Source organism: Syngnathus floridae, chromosome 12 (genome assembly GCF_059516105.1).
Source record: "Syngnathus floridae isolate MCC-2025c chromosome 12, RoL_Sflo_1.0, whole genome shotgun sequence".
NCBI classification, from domain to species: Eukaryota; Metazoa; Chordata; class Actinopteri; order Syngnathiformes; family Syngnathidae; genus Syngnathus; species Syngnathus floridae.
Window position 1 is genome coordinate 6,414,914 of NC_142424.1, and position 21,289 is coordinate 6,436,202.

Below are 21,289 nucleotides of genomic sequence, written 5' to 3' on the forward strand. Positions count from 1 at the left end.
TGACAACAATGATACATGCAAAATTATTATTATTATTATTATTATTATTATTATTATTATTATTATTATTATTATTATTATTATTATTATTATTATTATTAATTGTTGTTCGTTGGAGTAGTATAGTAGGCTTCTTCAGTCAAGTTCACAATTGCACGATTTTTTTCTTTCAAAGAAGCAACGAAGTAAAGGTCTTATTTATAAATAACACCAAACAGCGTAACATTTTTTTTCACTTCAAAGTACATAAGAAAAGTACACAGTGTAATGAAATGTTGATTAATGGGAGTGTCCCTGGCGTTTCGTGCTGTTTTGTCAATTCCCAGTCTCACCGCTAGGTGTCAATATGTCACCACGATGTTAATATACATCGTGGTTCTGCGCAAAAATGGCACTTTAATGATTTAAAAACAATATCACCAAGGATATAAGAAAATTATTATCATCGCAGCCCACTTTTTTCCTCAAAGAAAATTTAAGAATCAGCAAGCATAGTAATATCTATTCACATTGTAGCGCTGTGATACTATTAACACCCACTAACACGAGGGACAAGTGAGGAAATGGAACGGAAACTATTGACATCCATGCACCCAGGGCACCAATGGGCATTTGCAGCGGCATTCATCCTGCTGTTTACTTTTGCTTGAACTGGAGAGCAGATGGCATCATTATATAATACCGTTGCTTCTAAGCACAGCTGAAGCGGAGATTGTCACAAAGCCATTGGTGGTTGCAAAGCTCAATCACAGTAGTTATTTTTTTTCTAAATGGTTTTGAAAAAACACAAATAATGCACATAAACATTGGACGTGCTGACAACATGTTGCAAAGGCCTGTAAAGTATATCCACTAGGTGTAAGGCATTTTTTAGAGGGGTTCACTCTATTTGTACCAATTTATGAGTTGAAATGAAATAATATACATACATTATGTACGTATGTATTATAATTTATCATTTTCTATTTTTCATTTAATTGCCATTTATTTGTCATGACCTTATATTATTGTTGTTAATTGTTGCTGTTGTATTTCAACTCCGCCTGTTGGACGTAACAGCCCCCCCGACCCCCTCCCATTCCTCCCCTAATGGAAGGCGGAGGGATGTTGCGATGTTTCCTCCCACATTAAGGCTGAACCAACCGTACGGCTCTGCCACTAATGTCTGCCTCGCCTCCGTGGAGAATTACTCGGACCACTCCGCGCTTGTGTGGAGTGCCACCGCCGGTTTACGCGGACATATGCTGAAACACTGATTATTTGGTAAGTTTTCATTTTGATTTAAATTTTTAAAATTTATCCTACAGAGCAGATGTTCCATGAGTGGACTCACTGGATGTTGAAGGTGCATGCATTATGCATAACAGCACGATGTACAGTGAAATTCAATATTTTTATGTGATTGTAGTTTTTTTTAGTAGTATGTATATGTGTTTGATATTTGATGTTTGAAATTGTATATTATTTCATATCAATTATAAGTGAAGCAGTACACTAATTTTTACAAAAATATTTAAAACATAAATATATTTCTAATCAACTATAAATTGCCAAAATGTAGTAGACAAATAAAATATTTTACGAATATTATTACTTCAATAAAAATACCAATAAAATAATATAACATTTACATTTAACTGATACAATTGTGGCAACCTTGTTGCAAGTTGACAATATTTGCAAAGGAACTAATACATAATGTTGTTTTTTTCCCCCCTTCATTTTGTGCTTGCATGTGAGTGAAAATTACACACACACACATTTTAATTAGTAGATATCTGTTTCCATGTGTTTGTAGCCGGTATATTAAGAGTCATTTGTAACATGTTAACTCCTAGGACCTAACCAAAATATTAGGACAGCTCTCAATAGGACAACAACTATAACAACATTTTAAACAAACAAATAGCTCTCTGCTAGTGTCATTTAAAAGTAAACAATTTTATCTTTAGTAAAAGCTGAATTGTCATTGCATATGCTTAAAAGTCTTATGATAGATCTCGTAATGGGATTTCCGTGGGCGTGATCTGCTTGTCCGCTGGTGTTTACTTGAGTCTGGTTGAAGCAGGTTGAGGGTTAGAGAGATGTTGGCTATTACAATAAATCTTTTCCGCTGTTACCATATCCGTGTTTCTATATACGTATACTCTTCAGTTAATGGCTTGCATTCAAGCTCGGCTTGTCATTTTTCCTGTCAATCAAAACTAGCATAGCCAACAGAATAGCATGGAACATTTAATGAGTGCGAATGCTATTTGAACACAAGTGGTGCAGCAACAAATGTAGACAGACAATATAATAATATTCACAGATGTCTTTATCCTCTGGGAAAAAAATAATTACCGCAGCTTACACAGCCTTCATTGCTGTTATTGCTGGCCCTTAACACAACCAGAATAATAATGTCTAATATCAAGTTGTGGTTGTTGTCTCTTAACCAATCAGATTTAACATTCACCAAATGATGCTTGTTAGTGTGACTGGAGAATTTTTTGTCCTTTTGACCGGTTGCTCTAAATATTCTCAGATGTGTATTCCACTTGTCGGTTTTGAGGCTCACCTGTCCGTACTGCATTTAAACAAAAAAATCAACGCGGTCGTCGGCTTTTCATTGATGACACTGATGTGGCCTTTTAAAAATTAATTGATTAAAAGGTTGGTTTTAATGGAGCTTTCAATAAAAACGCTTCTTTTTTAATTAAATTTCCATGAAATGTTCATGGCTAGATGTAATATAGAGTAGTTCATGGACACAATTTAGGCTGTCTTTATTTGAGATTGAAACATAATTGTGCTTTTATGGTGTTGAAGCTACCAATGACTGTTTGCAATCCATTGTACCTCTGTGAAGGCTTTTACTGCTGCTGCTCTTACATCAGCTGCCTTGTCTGTTCACATAGACCTGTCTCAAAGCGAGATTCTAAAAGAAAAGGGGGGAAAAAAATCAAAGGAAAGAATTAAATAACCTAAATGACTGCTTTTTAACTGTGTACTTGACTCATATTCATGGCTACATCAGTCCTTCATTGCACAGGCTAAAGGAAGGAAGTCCATTGCAGCACATTTACGGGCATCAATGTTACAGAAAGGATTTCTCTCAATCAATTACATCAACATGCAGGTTGGCCTATAACGGCAAATTGTGTGTGTCTGTGTGTGTCTGTCAAATGAGGAAGGTGGATTTTTTTTTTCCATTTCAGCTTCCTCCTGTGTATCAAAAAAACATGAACGTTAGGGTGATTGAGGAGTCTAAATTGTCCAGAGATTTGAAATTTTGCTTCTCGCCCAAAGTCATCTGAGGAAGGCTCCAGTTCAACAGTGACCCCAACTCAAAAGCTCTATAGATATCCATCTTTGCAAAGAGATGTATGTGGCCTTAAATCAGCAGCATTTTGTGTAATCCACGTGAGCACGTTTGAATGTGACTAACCTTGTGCTGTATTCAATGTGACAACAGTAGAGAAGAGAACGCTGACTACAGCCTGCAGTATGTTCAGCAACCTTGACCATAATCACTCTCTTTAAAACTCAATCGGAGTGAGAAGGCACAATTTTTAGATTACACTGCGATTGTCTCGATTTAAAATGTAGAAGTTGAACCAATGGTCCGCCACATTTACGTTATGGGGATTCAGTTGGCCAGTTTTCATTCTGTATTCTGATTGGTTCAGATTACACCGGGGTGTCGCCATGTGACAATTTGAAATTTATATTTAATAATTCGGGATGAGGTCAATCATACCTCCGAGTAAAAATTAGGCCACTTAGCGGTTTAATACGTCGCAACATATCCCTGCATAGCACTGAAAGACTTTATAGTTGACACTGATTTGTGGCTCTCTCCTGTCTTCTTAGCAGCTTATTGGGTGTGGGCCTTCCAGTTACGCAAGCGCCGCTATATACAGCGGGAGACTAATCCAGTGGTGTGACCTTAATGCCAATTACCAGATCATGGGCGACGTTAATGAGGCATCACCAAAGGAGTGCATTTAAATGGCGCTTCAGGTGAAGCACACGTCAGCCATCTTAGGCAGGTTCAGAGAGGAAAAGGGGTCACGCTGTGAACTAGCAATGCTAAAAGATAGCTTCTGCCCAGTTATGCAATTGTTTACACTGCATGTGCCAGCTGGTAGAGGTTGACACTACACATAAATGGAGAGGATTGTTCATTTTTAATCCTTCATGTAACCTTCCACAAAGAGCAAAATACCGTATCTATAATGAAAACGTTTTGGGGTTTTTTAGTCTGCTGTATTCTTGAAGAATGATGTTTGCTCAGGTTTATAATTTCCAGTTCATGCCACAAGAGAGCATTAAAGCACAACTTTTGACAAGTGAAGCTTCTCATCTCACTTAAACATAGCTCCCTAGCAACCAAAATTCCACAATATGGCAGAAAACAATATTTTTATTGCTTTGGTCTGAGTCTTAATTTTGAGAACTTTTACCATTGTAATTTTTTTTCATAATATTGAGACATTTTTCAAAAACAAAATGGAGTTTGTTCATGTGACATGATGATTTAACATAAATATTTTATTGTGATATTATACTTTCCAATCCCGTAAGTCTTTTTGTCATAAAATCTTTTAAGAAGGAATGACTTTCGAAAACACCACAACTCCTCACTTATCATTGTTGGTAATTTCTATCCATCTTGCAGCCGTCAATTGTGTGGTGCCCCGAGCCGCAATGAGAACCATTCTGGAATTGACCTGCCTGCTGTTGCTGTCCATCACACCACACGCTAAAGGTACATTCTCTAAGCTGGATACCTTCACAATTTCCTGATTGTCGAATCTGGTTCTCCTTGTTTTAAAGTTCAGAATTTTGTCATTGTGATGTGTAACCCAATCTGGATCTTGGACCATGAGAAAAATTAGGGTCGTGGCTCTCGCTGATCTAAAGCTTCCGTCCTACCTGCCTCTCAGGTCTCAGTCCGCCGGGGAAGCCCACATTGACCAGCTGTCGCTCTCCTGAAAAAGAGACCTTCACTTGCTGGTGGCAGCCTGGTTCAGACGGAGGACTGCCTACCACGTACGCTCTGTACTACCGCAAGGAAAGGTCAGCATATTCCCTCGTAGTAACTTTGATCAACTACATTTTCTCTAATTTGTTTTAAATGTCTTATTCTATGTCTTACATCATTTTGCTTTAAAATGTTAGCAGTTCAGGTGCCTGCAGGTCTCATGAGGATAAGGGGTTCAGAAAATGGACTGATGGATGTTTTAAAATATTTTGCCTTTAAATGTTGCTTTGTAATTACACGAAGCACTATATGGAAGAAACTAGAATTTGCAATTTCGGGAGAAATTGCGTGTGAAGGCGAAGAAGCTGAATAGATATTTGGGGTATGCTACAGAATGATGTGTCAATTTGGAACAGGTTGAATCGGTTGAATAATGTTGGAATTAGAAGAGAAAACCAAAATTTTGTAAAATTTGGCGTGAATTTTAAAGTTGAACATTTTTAATTTTTGGTAAGGGGGGATGTTTTGTAATAGGTAGGCAAAAGATGAACAGTTGAAAGTTGGAACTGGTTGAATCGGTTGAAAAATGTAGAAATTAGGAGGGAAAAACAAATTTTTGCAAAATTTAGCACAAATTTTAAATGTGAAAACGTGAATATTTTAATTTTGGGAATGTTGAAAATCTTCCCCAATGTGAATTGAATGTACCGAATGTTGTGAATTTCAAACTGGAACGACGTAAATGTGAAATGTTAAATGTGCCATTAAGAGTAAATGGGGAGAAATTTTCTGTGAATTTGCGAATTTTATGAAAACGGAAAATTTTTGGAATGAGAAAAATGCAAGCAAATAAAATGGAAGAAGAAGAAGCGGAATAATATTAATAATAGTGAATGATGAAGAATAACACTAATAAAGCTGTTTCGTCTGCCTTGCCTCATGCTTTATAATGCATTTGGCAATTTTCTCATATGCAATCTTTCAGCCACTCAGTGCTGGGAACAATTTATTCACGCTGCACTTCTGCGTTCATTTCATGTCCGGCAGCATTTATAAAAACAACCCCCTATAATCATCATACACTTCCTCAGCCCATTAACGGTTTTCCCGCTCCTCATCTCCCGCCTCCAGCTCTGACGTTGTGCACGAGTGCCCCGACTACTCCACTGGCGGCGAGAACTCGTGCTTCTTCAACAAGAACGACACATCCATCTGGGTCAACTACATCATCAGCGTGGTGGCTACCAACCAACTGGGCAGTGCCTTTTCCGACCCGGTGGACATCGACGTGGTCTACATCGGTGAGGACCCAACTGGTTCTTGAGTCACAATCTGATTATTCACTGAGAACCTCCAAATGGACGGATGGATGTTTTTTTTTCTCTGCAGTCCAGCCCAACCCTCCTGAGAACGTGTCACTGAACATCATGGAGGACAAAGGCTGGCCCTTCCTGCGAGTGGTGTGGGAGCCGCCCCGTCAGGCCGACACTCGCTCTGGCTGGATCACACTCATCTATGAGCTTCGTATCCGGTCCGAGGGGGAAAACGAGTGGGAGGTAGGTACAGGTAACCTATTATCCACGTTATTGCCACCATCATCGACTCGGGGTATCGTATTCTGAAGGAGAGTCTCCGAGGCAGCAGCCAACGGTTGAAACCTGAGCTGAAATGCCTCAGTCCGAATGCCAGCTGTTCCTTTGGATTAGGACACTGTATAAAATCCCCGCTTTGTGTTGAATGCGCTTTTATCTCCGATCTTTAGCACAAAAGCACAAATGTCGGAAGTGTTGTTTTGATTTTGCCCTTAGCAGGTTTATGCAAAAATTACAAAACGAATTCCCGATAAACTTAGGCTTTGACACGTGTTGAGAGAAAAAAAAATAAAACTCTTGATACAAACATGCATCAAAATGTCTTTTTGATGTTTAGTAGGAGCTAAAAACCAACCTCACTATTAGTTTTGAGGACTTAAATGTAACACGCAGCATTTTTTAAATATTGTTTGATGCCATTTCTTCAAACTATTTTAGTTGTAAATAAGACATTTTCTGATCGGGTCGCTGTTGTCCGATCCGACAACAATGTGTGAAAACATTTTTTTTTTCGTCATCCATTGTGAACTGGAAAGTGACTTCCAACCATCATACATTAGGAAATAGATTTTTTCAATAGTTCTTTTTCCAATCTTAGCAGCGCTCTGTGCGCCATTGTATTCATTGTTGCATTGTTTGAGTATTATCAAACCCTTTGAAAAAGCTGCTTTGTGTGTGTTCAGACTCATGTGGCTGGCCAGCAGAAGCTGTTCAACATTTTTAGCCTTCGCTCCGGCACCTTGTACCTCGTTCAGGTGCGCTGCAAACCCGACCACGGCTTTTGGAGTGAATGGAGCTCTGAGTCCCAAATCATTTTTCCTGACTGTAAGACATCACACGTAAAGATTTTGTTTTGTAACCTTGTACATGATAGTCCAAACAGAAGATTGGTTTGTGATGTTTCTCCATGAATTGCACATCACAGATTTCCCTCGAGAAAAATCAGGATGGATCATCATCACAGCTTTTTGCACTTCCATCTTCCTCATCACCTGGTTGCTACACATGAATAGTCGCAGGTAAAAAGAAAAATAAATAAAGAAAATTGTTGACGACAGAACAATTCATGTCACCACACATTTATTGATGATTTCAGCCTTGGTTGAGATCTTTTGTCTTGTTTCTGATGTTTTTCTTTCTTTTTATCTGAGAAGCTTGAAACACTGCCTCCTGCCACCAGTCCCTGGTCCTAAAATAAAAGGATTTGATCAACAACTTCTGAAGGTACTAAACTTTTTTTTTTTTTTCCCAACACTGAGATCCTCAAAATTTCTTTTTCCCATGCAGAAAGGCACCTCTAAAGACATTTTCAACGCGCTAGTACTGTCCGACTTTCCCCTGATGTCGTCGTCTAATAACGAGGACCTGTTGGTGGAGTATCTGGAAGTGTACATCTCAGAAGAGCGGGAGGCCATGTTGGAAGGGAGCAAGGACCTCGACGGGCGCGGCTTCAAGTCGGAAAGCTCTACGTCGGAGAGCTCCACGTCCGACAGCGACTCGGGCCGGGGTAGCTGTGATAGTCACACCTTGCTGATTGAGAAGTGCGGCCGGCCCAAAGAGCACGAAAACGGCACGCGGCCCGAACGGGAAGAATGGGAGAATGCGAGGGTAGACACGAGAGATAGGACATGGACTTCTGTGTTTACCAGCCCCCCCAAGCGATCTTCTCACAGCCTCTCCGACAGCCTGTCTCAGCATCTGGGGCCCTCGCAGGTGTGCAAGCAAATCAAAGCCCGTAGCGACGGCAACATCGCTGCGTCCGATCACAAACTTTCGCCCGATCGTTGGTCCGTGGAGTACGTGGGCGTGCAGACGGTCGTGGAGGACGACGTGGTCATCCTCCAGCCGAGGGAGAACTGCTCCCCGCCGCCCTCTTTTCAGAAGCGAGACTACAGTCGGGTGAAGCAGGTGGGCAGCGACAACATGTTGCTGCTGCTCCAGAAAGTGTCGGAAGAAACGGCGGACGGGCACGAGGGTGGGATGAGCTTTGGCGCCACGAGCCAGAAGAGCGCCACCATGGCAGCAAGCGATTATGTCGACACGTCCGCTGGATTTCCATTGACAACGTCCTGAGTGTCCCTTTGTTTAGGGGCGGGCATTTAAGTTATTCTCGTAATTTGGGACCGAAAGTTGTGAACTTCATTTTCATGCACTTGAGGCCCAGAATTTTTCATACACCAAAAAAATTAGTAAGCTAACTCTTTCAAAAAACTTGAAAAACGCAATGTGAATATTTTACTAAAAACAAGCCTTTACGCCTGCAAAATTTGGATTTGTCTTTTAACTAACATGACTTTTCATGTAGGATTTTGACTTCTACTAACAATTTTGACCTCATGTAAAATAACAAAGCAGAACATTTTGTTGTAGGTATTTATATTTGTAAGCTTGAGTATTTGGTGTTATTTGGGCTGGTGTGATATATATGAAATGCAAAGTATTGTACAAAACACAACTTGTTATTTTTTGCGGGTGTGCTGTAAAAGTGATTTAAGTTTGAACTTTAAATTTAAACTATGTCAAACAATTTTCGTTAGCACATCAAAGCAAGCAAGTTCTTTGCTTCAAAACAATTTGCTGAGTTGTTTTACTTATATATTTAAGAAAAAAACTAAATGTATTTTTTTGAATCTCCCAACTGAACATTTTATTGGTTGGTCGCCTTAGAAATTTAAGTTCACTCAACATTATTATTTTATTTTTTCCAATTTACCACAAAATATGTGCTGTATGTATGTATGTAGTATGGGCAGCCAACTACAGTCAAATTTGTTATAATTGTTCTAAAATACGATTAATCAACTCCACACATATGACAGAATAATACACAATCAATTAATCAATTACGATGCCTATTTTTTTAATCTACAGTAGGAGATTTTCCCGTTATAGTAAATCTATTTTTCAGACTGAATTATTTTCAAGGTTGTGTCTTAAAGCTTATTTTTGAGTGATAATAACCATAGAACAAATATTTATAAGTCAATGCACAAATGTGGTTTATATTGCCACAGTAGCAATGCAACACCTGACCCTCTATATGTGAAATGATGCGTCCAAAGAAACATACAATTTACCTGCTACGTCATTTCTATAAGGATATTTTTGCCTGGGAACAAAGTGGTACTATTGTTTTGTCTGACTATTGTTGTTGCAGTTCGGATGAATGCATGAATGAAAAACAGTAAGAATGAATGAATGAGTTGACCGTGTGAATTTGAAAACGAACACACTATTTTTGCTGGTGTCAGTGTAATAATAAATGTACCCGATTTGGTTCTCATCTTTATTGTAATGAATACGGTAAGCAAGTTTACAGAGTCAATAAACTGTGGGAAAACGATCTTGAGAGAGAGAGAGAGAGAGAGAGAGAGAGAGAGAGAGAGAGAGAGAGAGAGAGAGAGAGAGAGAGAGAGCGAGGGGGGGGGGGGGGGTGAAATCTGGTCGATCAAGCTGTCAGCCTGCCATCTTCACTGGCAAAGCAATGGCCGCAGGCTATTCAGTGTCCGCCTACCATCCCCACACCCTCCGTTCTGAAAAACTTTGTACTCTAGAAGGGTTCGGGTAGAACTTCTCGCCTTCGTCCCGCGACGATTTATGTGACATTCAGCACAAAAAAAAACCTGTTGAGCTTAAAGAAGACGTAAAAAAATGCACAAGGTAACTTGGAGTCGCTCCGCGCCATTGAGAGGCCTGATTAAATACCACACAGCAGGAGGTGAGTTTGACATCGCAACCGCGTATTTTTGGACACAAGTAGCAAAAGAGAAGAGGTGAAGTAGTTCACGAAAGAGAAATTTGAATATAAGGACCAACTGGCACCATCTTGTAAGAAATGTTTTTGTTAAATATTGCGGTGGATAGAATCCTGAATAACGAGGAAGCGCACCTGTCACCTGTTTTTTTTTTCTTCTCCTGAAGGTTCCCTAAAATTGGTAATCTTTGCAATACTGTCTCAAATACTTAGTAACTCCTGAAAAACACTCCAACGGTACCAGAACAACAAGTGTCCTTCAACGTGGCAGCTGCAGATGTGTCCACAGATACATTTCAGAATACATTCATTGTGCTCAATGGTAAAAACAGTAATTTATTGAATACCAGAGATATATGTAGCTCTGTACGCACAATTTCCTTCATGTGGCAAATAATAGGCAACAAACAAAGAAACCTTGGGTCGATGCAGCAATGAAAGATAAGAATCACCCTATTTTTCACAACCTAACTTGTACGCAAGTGTGGCATACAAAGATGACAAAAGTTGTCACATTTTGTATTTGTGTCAGTCCTATACAGTTTCTATCGTGGCACTGAGAAGAAAAAAAGTATAAAACCATTAATATATATAAATCATTAAAACCACCAAGTTAGGAAACTGACTCTAGTTACTGAGTAACTAGTCAGGTTAACCATTGCATACTGCTGGTCATATTGATAGAAAATCCTAAAAACTAAATTGTATGTATTTTCGCTTGTCTTACATATCTGTAATATATATATATATATAAACAAACAGATGTGAAGTGTTCTAATTAATTTATATTAATATTATATTTTATTTATTATAGATCATATTGATTTATATTAATACAATATGTTATAATTTTTTATTTTGGTATTTTGAAAGCATGTCACATGTTTTAAGACACATACAAACTGTTTTAAGTTGTGAAAGGAAATGCTCGTAATGTTGCCTGTTTCAAAAGTTCTTCAATTTGCGGTCAAGGCCTTTAAAATGCATGAAAATTGTATAATTCTCATCACAACAAGTTTTGACTGTATATACCAATTGAGTTTCCTGAAACAGCATGATGTTGAATACAACTTAATTTTTTTTCCTGGTTCTATGACTGTCATCATACTTTTTTTGAATGACCACTTTTTTGTGGGTCATTGACCTCCGTTCTTCCACAGGGCCGTTGTGTCAGAAATCAGCCTTGAAAACCACTTCTGCAGACCTGTTGGAGATGCCTCCATGCAACTTCACACCACAAGAATACAAGGTGACAACAAGCATGTTGCAGTCCGCCTCCCGGTAAATTAGAAAGTTACAGAAAATATTGTCCCCAAAGATGATATGCGATGGTCAAATCACTCTGGGTCTTCAGGGGATGTCCAAAGAGCGTATGATGGAGATCCGTCGGACCATCTGCCATCCTATGACCATGAAGGTGACCTACTATAAGAAGCCAGTGTGCATCCATCAGGGTCACATGCAGTGGCTGTGGGATGTGGATGGAAGACGCTATCTGGATCTATTTGCCGGCGTGGCTACAGTCAGCGTGGGCCACTGCCACCCGTAAGATGACATATATTTTTTTTCTCTTCACACTTTTCTTGTGGTTTTGACGGTTAAACTGACATACTTGTGTCGGGCGCAGAAAAGTGACGGCGGCGGCGGAGCAGCAGCTCAGGAAGCTTGTACACACCACCAACATCTACGTTTATCCTACTATCCACGAGTACTGTGAAAAACTAGCGTCCAACTTGCCTGATCCTCTCAAGGTACTGCCAAGACTTTTTTTCATAGAGGATTGTCGAACCAGAATAACTAGTAGGACTTCCAATTAAGTATTGCCCAATGTAAACAAACCGAAACATGTCCGTCTATAACACGTGTCAAACTCAAGGCCCGGGGGCCAGATACGGCCATTTCATTTTACGTGGCCCGCGAAGACAAATTGTGCATCAAATTCATATGTCAACATTAAAATTACTAATTGTTTTCACTTTTAAAAAATAGATCTATTGCTAGCAATTTTTATTACCATTCATATTTTTAAAATATGTTAACAGTTTTTCTTAGTCTCTGTTTTGAAAACTAGTTATTCATCTAGTCATTCACGAGTTTGTTGAGTACCGTACACTATTTATAGTTTGAGACATTTATTTGGGTTGGCAATTTCAATGGCCCTTCGAAGGAAACCATGACTATGATGCGGCCCGCGACAAAAATAAGTTTGACACCCCTGGTCTATAAGGTATCTATATCGATTGAAGTTGTAAGGTTGCAAGAATGTAGTTTAAATCTTTTAAAATGTAACTCATCTTGTAATGACAAAAAAACCCTTCTAATATTACAAGAATAAAGTTGTAAGGTTATGAGAAAAAGGCCTTGGGCTCATTTCTTTTGATCAGCATAAGTTTAGTTCAAATTAGAAACGGGCGTTTGCGCCGTTGTGGGTGTGAGCACAATGTTATGTAAAATAGTCCAGATCTATGTTTTTTCATCCAGGTAATCTACCTGACCAATAGCGGCTCAGAGGCTAACGACCTTGCCATGTGTATGGCCCGACTGTACACTGGCAATTTTGACATCATTACTTTCAGGTATCTGGTTTTTAACATTTCTCATTTTCCTAGGGTTGCTAATGTATATTTTCTTGGCTAGAAAAAAAGAAAAAAAAACTCCTTTTAGAGACATTGATTGAACGCACACAGACTTTTGAATTGCAATTTTGCTTTCAGAGGATCGTATCACGGAGGTAGCCCGCAGAGCATGGGTCTGACTGCACAACAAGCTTATAAGTACCCCGTCGCCATCGGCTTAGGCTGCACAAATGTACGTATGATTAACTTCCTTTCAGCACCATCATGTGAAAGATCATTATCATGTTTCTTTTATCCCAAAATTTTACTGACACTTAAGAAGGCCCATTAGGGACACACAAAATAGAGAGCAAAACAAAAACGTAATGCTACTAAAAAACAGTGATAATGTTTTTACAATAAAGTGGCAAGGATTTCATAGAATCATGAGAATACATTTACATGGAATATTCATATTAAATGTGTTACTTATGAAGTCTCACTGTTAACAGCTATAGTTGGAATGACACAAGAATAAAGTGTTAGTGTTACGTGGAAAAAAGGAATAAAGGAATTAAGTCAAATTTATGAGAATACATTACAGGATAAATTTAACAGGGTAAATAAAGTCCAATAATCCAACATATTTTTCCAATTCTATAGTTTGTACTCACATAGTCTTAGCATTTGTCTTTCCTGCGCTAATACTTCAAATATGTGTCCATGAAGGCAAATTTTCCCCTCTGTGTGATTTTACTCACATGTGCACAATACACGTTGTGGAGCCTGCTGATTTGCTTTTTGCCCTAAAAACCAAACAGACCATGTGTCCTGATGTGTTCAGAGGTCCCTGGGGGGGAAGCCACTGCAGGGACTCTCCTGTGCAGACCACCAGAGAATGTAACTGTGCTCAAGGTAAACATCACGCTCACACCAGTGTCAATTCAAGCGATGAGCAATATATTCCTTTCAATCAATATAGCTAGAGTAACGTACTTTAAAAAAAAAAAAACTATTTTTTTAAGGTAACAATCTGCGTAAAGGTCATTTTTGGTCACACAAAAGAAGCTCAAGGTCTCCTAGCGTCAATCATTTACTTCATTCTCAGGAAGGGAGTAGAATACAAGTAATAACTTAAAGTCTTGTTTGTATTCCACAGGCCAGTGTGTAGCAAATGAACACTACATTGAACAACTCAAAGAGACGTTTGTTACCAGCGTCTCTAGTCGAATTGCTGCTTTCTTTGCTGAGCCTATTCAGGTGCACACACAATCCTCCTTTTTAAATCAAGTTGTCCAACTCTTTGTTGCTAGGCATAATTCATTTAGTTCATATTTAAAGCACTGACTACTGGTTCCTTTCACAGGGAGTTGGTGGTGCTGTGCAGTACCCGAAAAACTTTCTGAAGGAGGCGTACAAACTCGTGAGAGAGAGAGGCGGCGTCTGCATTGCTGATGAGGTTTGAAGATACGTTATTACTTCAACTGCATCCACTTACAAATTGTTCATGTTTAACAAAAAAAATGCTATAAATGCAGACAAAATATTTGCATGTTTTTTTTTTTTTTTCCAAATCCTGTATCGTTGCTAACCCACTGCAGTGAAAACCTAACCCCTGTAAACATTTGAGTTGGTTGATCAGTTCTTGATTCCTTATCTGAGGAGATGATTCCACTAAATCGTGCCAGATGAACAAGTCTCACCCTAATGGGCTCACTTTGGGGTGATTTTTTTTTTCCAGCACATTGTGGCATCTCTTGAAATAAAGGATAGCAATCATGTTTATAGGTGCAAACAGGATTTGGTCGAACAGGGAGCCATTTTTGGGGATTCCAAGGTCACGACATCCTTCCTGATATCGTGACCATGGCCAAGGGCATCGGGAACGGCTTCCCGATGGGCGCAGTGGTTACGACACGGGGTGAGATGCGGACTTTTGGTTAAATCGGTGTGCGTGGTAAAGGGACCTTTTCATGGTGCATTCTTTACTAATGGCTTCACAAAAGCAGCTCTTGAGCATTTACGCAATTTTTTTTTTTCATAAATTATGTTCTCCGGTTAATATTTGTTTTCTTGTTTGTGACAGTTGTCATTTGGACTTTCTTGCAGAGATTGCAGACAAGTTCGCACAGGGCGTTCACTTCAACACCTTTGGAGGAAACCCACTGGCTTGTGCCATCGCATCATCTGTCATTGATGTGAGAACTCCATTTTCTATTTCCGAGATGAATGGGTTGTACACATGTAATGTGTTTGTGACCTTGCTTGGCAGACTATTCAAGAAGAAGGAATGCAGCAGAACAGTCTAAAGGTCGGGACCTACTTGATGTTGGAACTCGCCAAGCTCAGAGACAAGTACGACATCATCGGGGACGTCCGTGGCAAAGGCTTGCAGATTGGTGTGGAAATGGTTCGAGACAAGGTAACGGCATTATTTTTTTCCCATTTTCACCTTTTCTGCCTTTTGGTGTTGGAGCTGTAAAGCCGCGGTATTACAATATCCTTTTTATGCCGCATTTAAATCAGTAATTTTACTTTGCAACACAGAAGCAAAAATTGTTGTGAATGTAATTTGTAATTGCTGTGTTTTTCCAGTTTAAGGTAGATGAAATTACTTCGTTAATAGTCTTCTGAGGAAAAACACAATGCTTCACTGTGCTTTTTTTTTCTGGTTGTTTTTCTGGTGATTTTTCCCCACTTAAGACCAATTCATGGGTCGACAATCACTTTAGAAGGCAGCTGCAAAGTGCCTTTAAAGAGTACAGTGTAGCTACGTCATGTGTTGCCATGGTTATCACCATGCGCATTCAGTAACCACCTTGTCGAAGCTTTCCTTTCATGTTCAACCACTTATGTTCTCAGGCTAGCAGAGAACCGCTGCCGGTCCAGGAAATGGCCGCCATCTTTGAGGACATCAAAGACATGGGCGTTCTCATCGGGAAAGGAGGACTTTATGGACAGGTAGATATCACCCCCCCTCCTTTTTTTTTTTTTTAAAAAATTGATTATTTTTACAAGTCAATAAACATTCAATTGCCCACCTCAGATTTTCCGCATCAAACCACCCATGTGCATCACGATGGCGGATGCAGATTTCTTCCTGTCTGTTTTCAACAAGTCCATCCAGAATTTTGTGGCGAGAAGATGAGCCCGGCCCAAAAAAAAAACCCGCGCCATCGACAGTGTACATCACTTTTAAACCTGTTCCGTTGCATAACGATGACTTTACAAAAACTTTACACATTGCGATGAAGGCATAAACACATTAGTGATTATAAAAGATGGCGTCTACCTCACGTGATTTAATACTAATTTGTTACTGCTTTGGTGCCTAGTGTAAATGCAATAAAAAGAAGACATTACATAATTGTTACACTATCCATCCATTCATTTTCTAAACCACTTTACCTCCGTTACTCAGACTACGCAAGACAATCCTTTTTTTTTTTTTCCTTCCTGGAAATTCGCTGCCTTCCATGGCTGACCAACTCAGAAACACCTTTTCAAGGACTGATGTGGCTGTGAAATAGGACAAAAGAAAATGTCTCAATGGAAAAGTGGTCTTACATGTGTAGATACTTTCCCTCACAGTCTAGAGCAGTGGTTCTTAACCTGGGTTCGGTGAGTCAGTCTCAGGGGTTCGGCAGAGCCTTCACTTCGGAGATGTGAACACACCTGAATTATTGTGTAAATTTGTGACGACGCATATCTGAACTGGTCTCGCAAAGGCAACAGCAGAAGTCACGCTGATTTGCAGGTATGTAATTTGTTTTGAGTTCATGCATTGTATTGGTTATGTTCTTTGAACAAGGTGATGTTCATGCATGGCTCATTTTGTGCACTTGTAATAAATAATGTCTTGAATTTGAAAAAAATAATTTGTTCACTAAAGAGGGATTCGGTGAATGCGCACATGAAACTGGTAGGGTTCGGTACCTCCAATAAGGTTAAGAATCACTGGTCTAGAGGTTCTGGGTTTTGTCTGGGTTTAACAGCAAGGCACTTTTCAGAAGCTTTCATCATTTAACATCTATCATTTTTAGTGATTTATGGACAGTCTTATTCACCCGGAACAATTTCTACTGTGGGGTTATTAAAACTCCTGCCCCGTAGTTAGAAAACATGAAGGAAGCAACATTTTCCTTTTTTTAATATTGACTTTTGTGTTTTTTTTAAATTGTACTGTATTCATTTAGTAAGTGAAATGCATGACAGCATGCTGTGATGGCCAGCAGTCCATTTCTATTTGAGTCCACCAAAATTGTTGTCATCTGTTCTTTCGCTTGTCTTTCTTGCTCCGACTGGCGGAAGCCGTTGAATTGGAGGAGAGAGCGGTGGCGTGGCCACTGGACTTGAGGTGGTCGAAAAGTTTGTTCCTGGTGGAGAATTCGCTGTTACAGGTCACGCAGCTCAGCTTTACTGCCTTCTAAGATGGCGGAGAAAAAAAAACAAAACACTGTCAGGTGTGACTTTTAAATTGACATTATTATTACCTACTGGACTGGAGTGAAACTGTTACTTCTGTACTAACCTCAGGAAACTGTTCTTCTCCCGAATGGGCCTTGACATTTTTTGGTTTGTCTTTACTCTCTGCCTTTTTGGTTTTGGACGTGACGGAACTGGCCAACATGGAGAAATGGTTAAAATTGTATCTAGCTATCTAACAGCAGAAAAGAAGAAAGAAAAACACCTCTTGGGTTCAGCGAGAGGAAGATGGTCGTCCTTCTCGGCTTCCGTAGGGTTCGAGCACTCCTCTGGAATATTTCCTTGGACTTCTTCGGTGAAGGTTTCGGGATACTCTTCTGAAATGGGTTTACCATCTGAGGCGGACTCCGTCTGCTCTTCAGCTGGAGTGCTCTGCATTAAAGGCCAAGAATAGGAAGTAAGAGTTTTTCATTTTTGGATGGAAAAACAAGTGCTACATTTTCTTTGAGTGGACAATTCTGCCTTCTGTCAAATTGGATTTGCAGTACAATCATTCAACAATGCCTTGGTATTGACAAAATGACCTTGGTGTGTTTAGGGCTAACTCACAGTGGCGGCCTTCTGTTGCCTCTTTTTCTTCTTCTGCTTCTTGGACAATCTGTGTTGTAGGCAGCAGGACAACAGTATTTATAAAAAAATAACAACACACACACACACAGTGCGGTATTCATGCTTCCAACAAGGACCCACTTCTGTCTTGGGCGATCTTCTTCCTCCTCTTCCTCCTCTTCTCCTCCATCTGCTAAGTGTTTGCTTTCCTGCTCAACATCCTCTGGTTGGTCCAGGTTTGGAGCGAGTGAATCATCATGTTGAAGCTGTTGCCGGAGTAACGCAACCATCTCTTTGTGCTTTTTGGACCTCTCGTGGTTGCTCATGCTTTTAAGGGTAGATATTTCAGTACAAATGAATAGAATGGGGTCTTCATGTTAACAAGGACAATTCTCCTTTTTTATGAGCTGCGCAACCGGATCCTCTGCTGGCACAGGTGAGAACTGCATGCAACAAGTATTGAACAAAATTTACAAAAACGCGCTGCTAACGTAATAACATCGTGGCTAATGTTTGCACTGAATTTTATTCTTGGCGAACCTTTCATGACCATGAACAAACCGTGACAGCAATTTACTATTTTTGCCAACAGTCGCAAATGTGAGATAAATGCTTAAGAAATTTATTATTTTTACACCTTACCTGTTAATTGCAAAAATTAATTCACAGTGCATCATTTTCTTTGGAGAAAAATGTGCATGTCTTTTTTTTAATTATTACTATTTTAAATTGATTGTGTGCGACTTTGCAGAAAAATGGAGACTCACGCTTTGTCTGATTTGAAGGATTTGTCGCAGGCTGGGCAGTAGAGAGCATCATAATAATCGAGGTTGATGTTGTCTCCATCCAGCTGCTCTCCATCTGGACCTGTTAAATGAGGTGCATGTTCACAAAACTCATTAATTAATAGTGTTAGGGACTCAATCCTGATGTGAATAGGATAGCGCAGTTGACACCACAAGATGGCGTCAAAGTAATTCTTTTATATTAGATAGTACTTTTGCTTGAGCACAAAAAGGTGAATTTTTTGTTTGTTTCAAATTTGAATGCACCATGGTCTTTGACTAATCCACACTAGGAAAGTAGTAATGTCAGAAGGATTTGAATATTTCTGTCACCAACCTAACGGTTCCTCATTAGTCTTCTGAATTTCCAGCTCTTCGTCTTCACTTTCCGATGCGTCTCCAAACTCCTCCCCGTACTGAGCCTCCATTTGCTGCAGCTCCTTCTCCAACTCCGACATGGCCGCCCAGCTCTGCTCCTTGTACTCCTCTGCCAGCCTTGTAACACAAATGACATGACGGGTAATTGTGGAGCCATTCATTTTGTTTTTAACAGCGCTTGTACTTGTTAATCTCTCGACTGTGACCACGTAACCGCACCGCCATGAGGGATATTTACTTGGCCTGACTGAGCTTCTGCTGGCGCCTCAGCTCTTGCGCTTTCTTGGTCTTCTCTGCATTGCGCTCCTCCACCTCCTTGCGGTGCGCCTGTACGCGGCGGTCGCGCTTGCGTATGAAGGCCACCAGTTCGCGAACCAGCTCGTTGCGCTCCTTGCGCGCCTTCTCCCGGGTCTTCTTGTTCTCCTTCTCCATGGCGCGCTTTTCCCAGCGGTTGGACGCCTGCCGCGTATCGTACTCCTCTTTCCAGGCAAAGTTCTTACGTGTACAAAAGCTCTGCCAGTAACCGTAGAAGATGTGGACCACCTGCGCCGCGGGAATACCAGAATTAAATTAATACAAATTATACCAAAAGATATTTACATATATATGTCCAACATAAATTGCAAAAATAAAGACAAGAAAAAAACAATAATTACACATTTTTCAATTTCTATCCATCTGTTATCCAATTCCAAATCACAAATCTACTCATTTTGGGGCGTTTTTAGTTTTCACCCCCACTCCTCAAAAAAAAACAACAACAACAACAAAATACAGAACCCAATGAATTTCCCAGAAACAGCCCTCCAAGTGCTAAGTGAAAAGCATGAGCCATATAATTTGACACAAAATTGTGTTATCAAATAATAATGCGCGATTGCGTTTCACCAGGCCTCAAATTGCATATATACATTAGAGTCGGTACTTACTGTATCGTAGTCGCTCTGAGAATCCCCAAAGGGCGGAAACTCCTCGTCATCATCGTCATCTTCCACGTTTCCGTGCTCCATCTCCTCCTTGACAATTGATTCAAATAGATTCCTGTAGACTGCATAGAAGCCCTAAGAAAGTGGGGGCACATTTTATCAGCTGCCAGTCTCTCCACGCAATTTAGCAATCACCGACCTTTTCGTCATCTCCGTAGCCTGAGTAACAGGTGACGGTAAAGAATTGTAGCAGGTCGGTGCTGTCGTCCTCGTAGTCGCCGCTCAGGCCGCCTTTCAGCAGAGCCTCCCTATGATTGTCATACCTGACAAAAAGCAGCAGTTTGAAATTTCTCCATTATGAAAAATTACGTGGAGTGCAACAGTGACCAATAGGACAACGATTTTAATTGTTTTGAACTAGCACTACTTGGTGTCAAATAATTTCAAGTAGCAGGGTGCCCCCTTTCTGCTGTAACATGATTACTATACAGTAATAAGATTACTGTATAGTAATAGAATAGTGAACAACTCGGTAATTACCATGCTCTCTCTTGTGGGTCACTCAGGACATCATAGGCTGCCTGAATCAGCTTGAAGTGTTCCGCGGCTTCCTCGGCTTTATCCAAGTTCTTATCTGGAATTGTTTGATGACAACAATTAAAACTATATAAAATAGAGAATGGACGGTTTGTGAGCCACCTGCCACTGACCAGGATGCCATTTCAGGGCTAATTTACGATATGCTTTCTTCAGATCGTCGTCGTCCGCGTCCCGTTTGACTCCCAGGACTTCGTAATGGCACTTCATTGTTGTTATATTAAAATACGATATTTATATTCCCGTTCACGTTGTACCTTCGTTAGCATGTAGCTAATGGCAGCACGCTAAGTACCGGTCCGAATATCGGTTAAAGTAAAATAACCTCGACTTGTTGAGGAATCATTGATTTTTTTGCAAGACACAGTCAAAATAGTGGAGATCCTGCAGCTTTTGACAAATGTCCAATCAGATCGCTTAAAAAGCCGGTTTTGATGATAACACGGCAAGTGAGAATCTTCCATTCGTGCCACTATTCACGCGAGAATCTCTTTCTCGACTCGCTTTTGCGCATGATTAAATTTCGTTGCTGTCCCTTCTGGCGTAATGCTGAATTGTCAAATATCTACTACACTTTACAAGCAGTCATGCCTCAAAGATGGCATCATCTATGTAAATAAAGACATATTCTACATACTATTGATTACGTGGTGATTTTTTTTCTACGCAAATAAAACAAAAATATCAGTGCAATTTGTA

The 21,289-nt window shown here is 39.9% G+C and overlaps 3 protein-coding genes across 6 annotated transcripts; 2 read left to right on the forward strand and 1 right to left on the reverse strand.

Annotated features, from left to right (window-relative positions):
- The first annotated feature begins 901 nt into the window (after positions 1–901).
- prlra (prolactin receptor a) lies at positions 902–9,844 on the forward strand. 3 transcript variants are annotated; one of them, XM_088391294.1, is made up of 10 exons: positions 902–1,263; positions 3,035–3,121; positions 4,664–4,753; positions 4,932–5,064; positions 6,101–6,270; positions 6,359–6,525; positions 7,245–7,386; positions 7,487–7,580; positions 7,716–7,785; positions 7,849–9,844. In XM_088391294.1, the coding sequence occupies exons 3-10, from the start codon at positions 4,693–4,695 to the stop codon at positions 8,632–8,634; spliced, it is 1,623 nt and encodes a 540-aa protein (XP_088247420.1). In that variant the 5' UTR covers positions 902–1,263; positions 3,035–3,121; positions 4,664–4,692; the 3' UTR covers positions 8,635–9,844. The 3 variants fall into 3 exon arrangements, with proteins under 3 accessions (XP_088247420.1, XP_088247417.1, XP_088247419.1); XM_088391291.1 differs by lacking the exon at positions 3,035–3,121 and having other exon boundaries at positions 903–1,263; XM_088391293.1 differs by lacking the exon at positions 902–1,263 and having other exon boundaries at positions 1,315–3,121.
- Positions 9,845–10,022: 178 nt separating this feature from the next.
- Positions 10,023–16,237, forward strand: agxt2 (alanine--glyoxylate aminotransferase 2). Of its 2 annotated transcripts, none has more exons than XM_088392652.1 (14): positions 10,023–10,279; positions 11,476–11,596; positions 11,670–11,860; positions 11,943–12,066; positions 12,797–12,891; positions 13,030–13,123; positions 13,692–13,785; positions 14,030–14,130; positions 14,237–14,329; positions 14,659–14,791; positions 14,980–15,068; positions 15,143–15,292; positions 15,733–15,831; positions 15,917–16,237. In XM_088392652.1, the coding sequence occupies exons 2-14, from the start codon at positions 11,537–11,539 to the stop codon at positions 16,016–16,018; spliced, it is 1,425 nt and encodes a 474-aa protein (XP_088248778.1). In that variant the 5' UTR covers positions 10,023–10,279; positions 11,476–11,536; the 3' UTR covers positions 16,019–16,237. The 2 variants fall into 2 exon arrangements, with proteins under 2 accessions (XP_088248778.1, XP_088248777.1); XM_088392651.1 differs by having other exon boundaries at positions 11,476–11,564.
- A 766-nt stretch (positions 16,238–17,003) lies between these two features.
- On the reverse strand, positions 17,004–21,139 carry dnajc21 (DnaJ heat shock protein family (Hsp40) member C21). Its single transcript, XM_088392650.1, has 12 exons — positions 20,704–21,139; positions 20,534–20,627; positions 20,193–20,316; positions 19,997–20,128; positions 19,306–19,610; positions 19,027–19,184; positions 18,672–18,771; positions 18,046–18,231; positions 17,905–17,953; positions 17,561–17,727; positions 17,402–17,489; positions 17,004–17,296 (listed from the first exon to the last, which is right to left on the reverse strand). Exons 1-12 carry the CDS (start codon positions 20,798–20,800, stop codon positions 17,138–17,140), a joined length of 1,659 nt encoding a protein of 552 aa, XP_088248776.1. The 5' UTR covers positions 20,801–21,139; the 3' UTR covers positions 17,004–17,137.
- Positions 21,140–21,289: the final 150 nt, after the last annotated feature.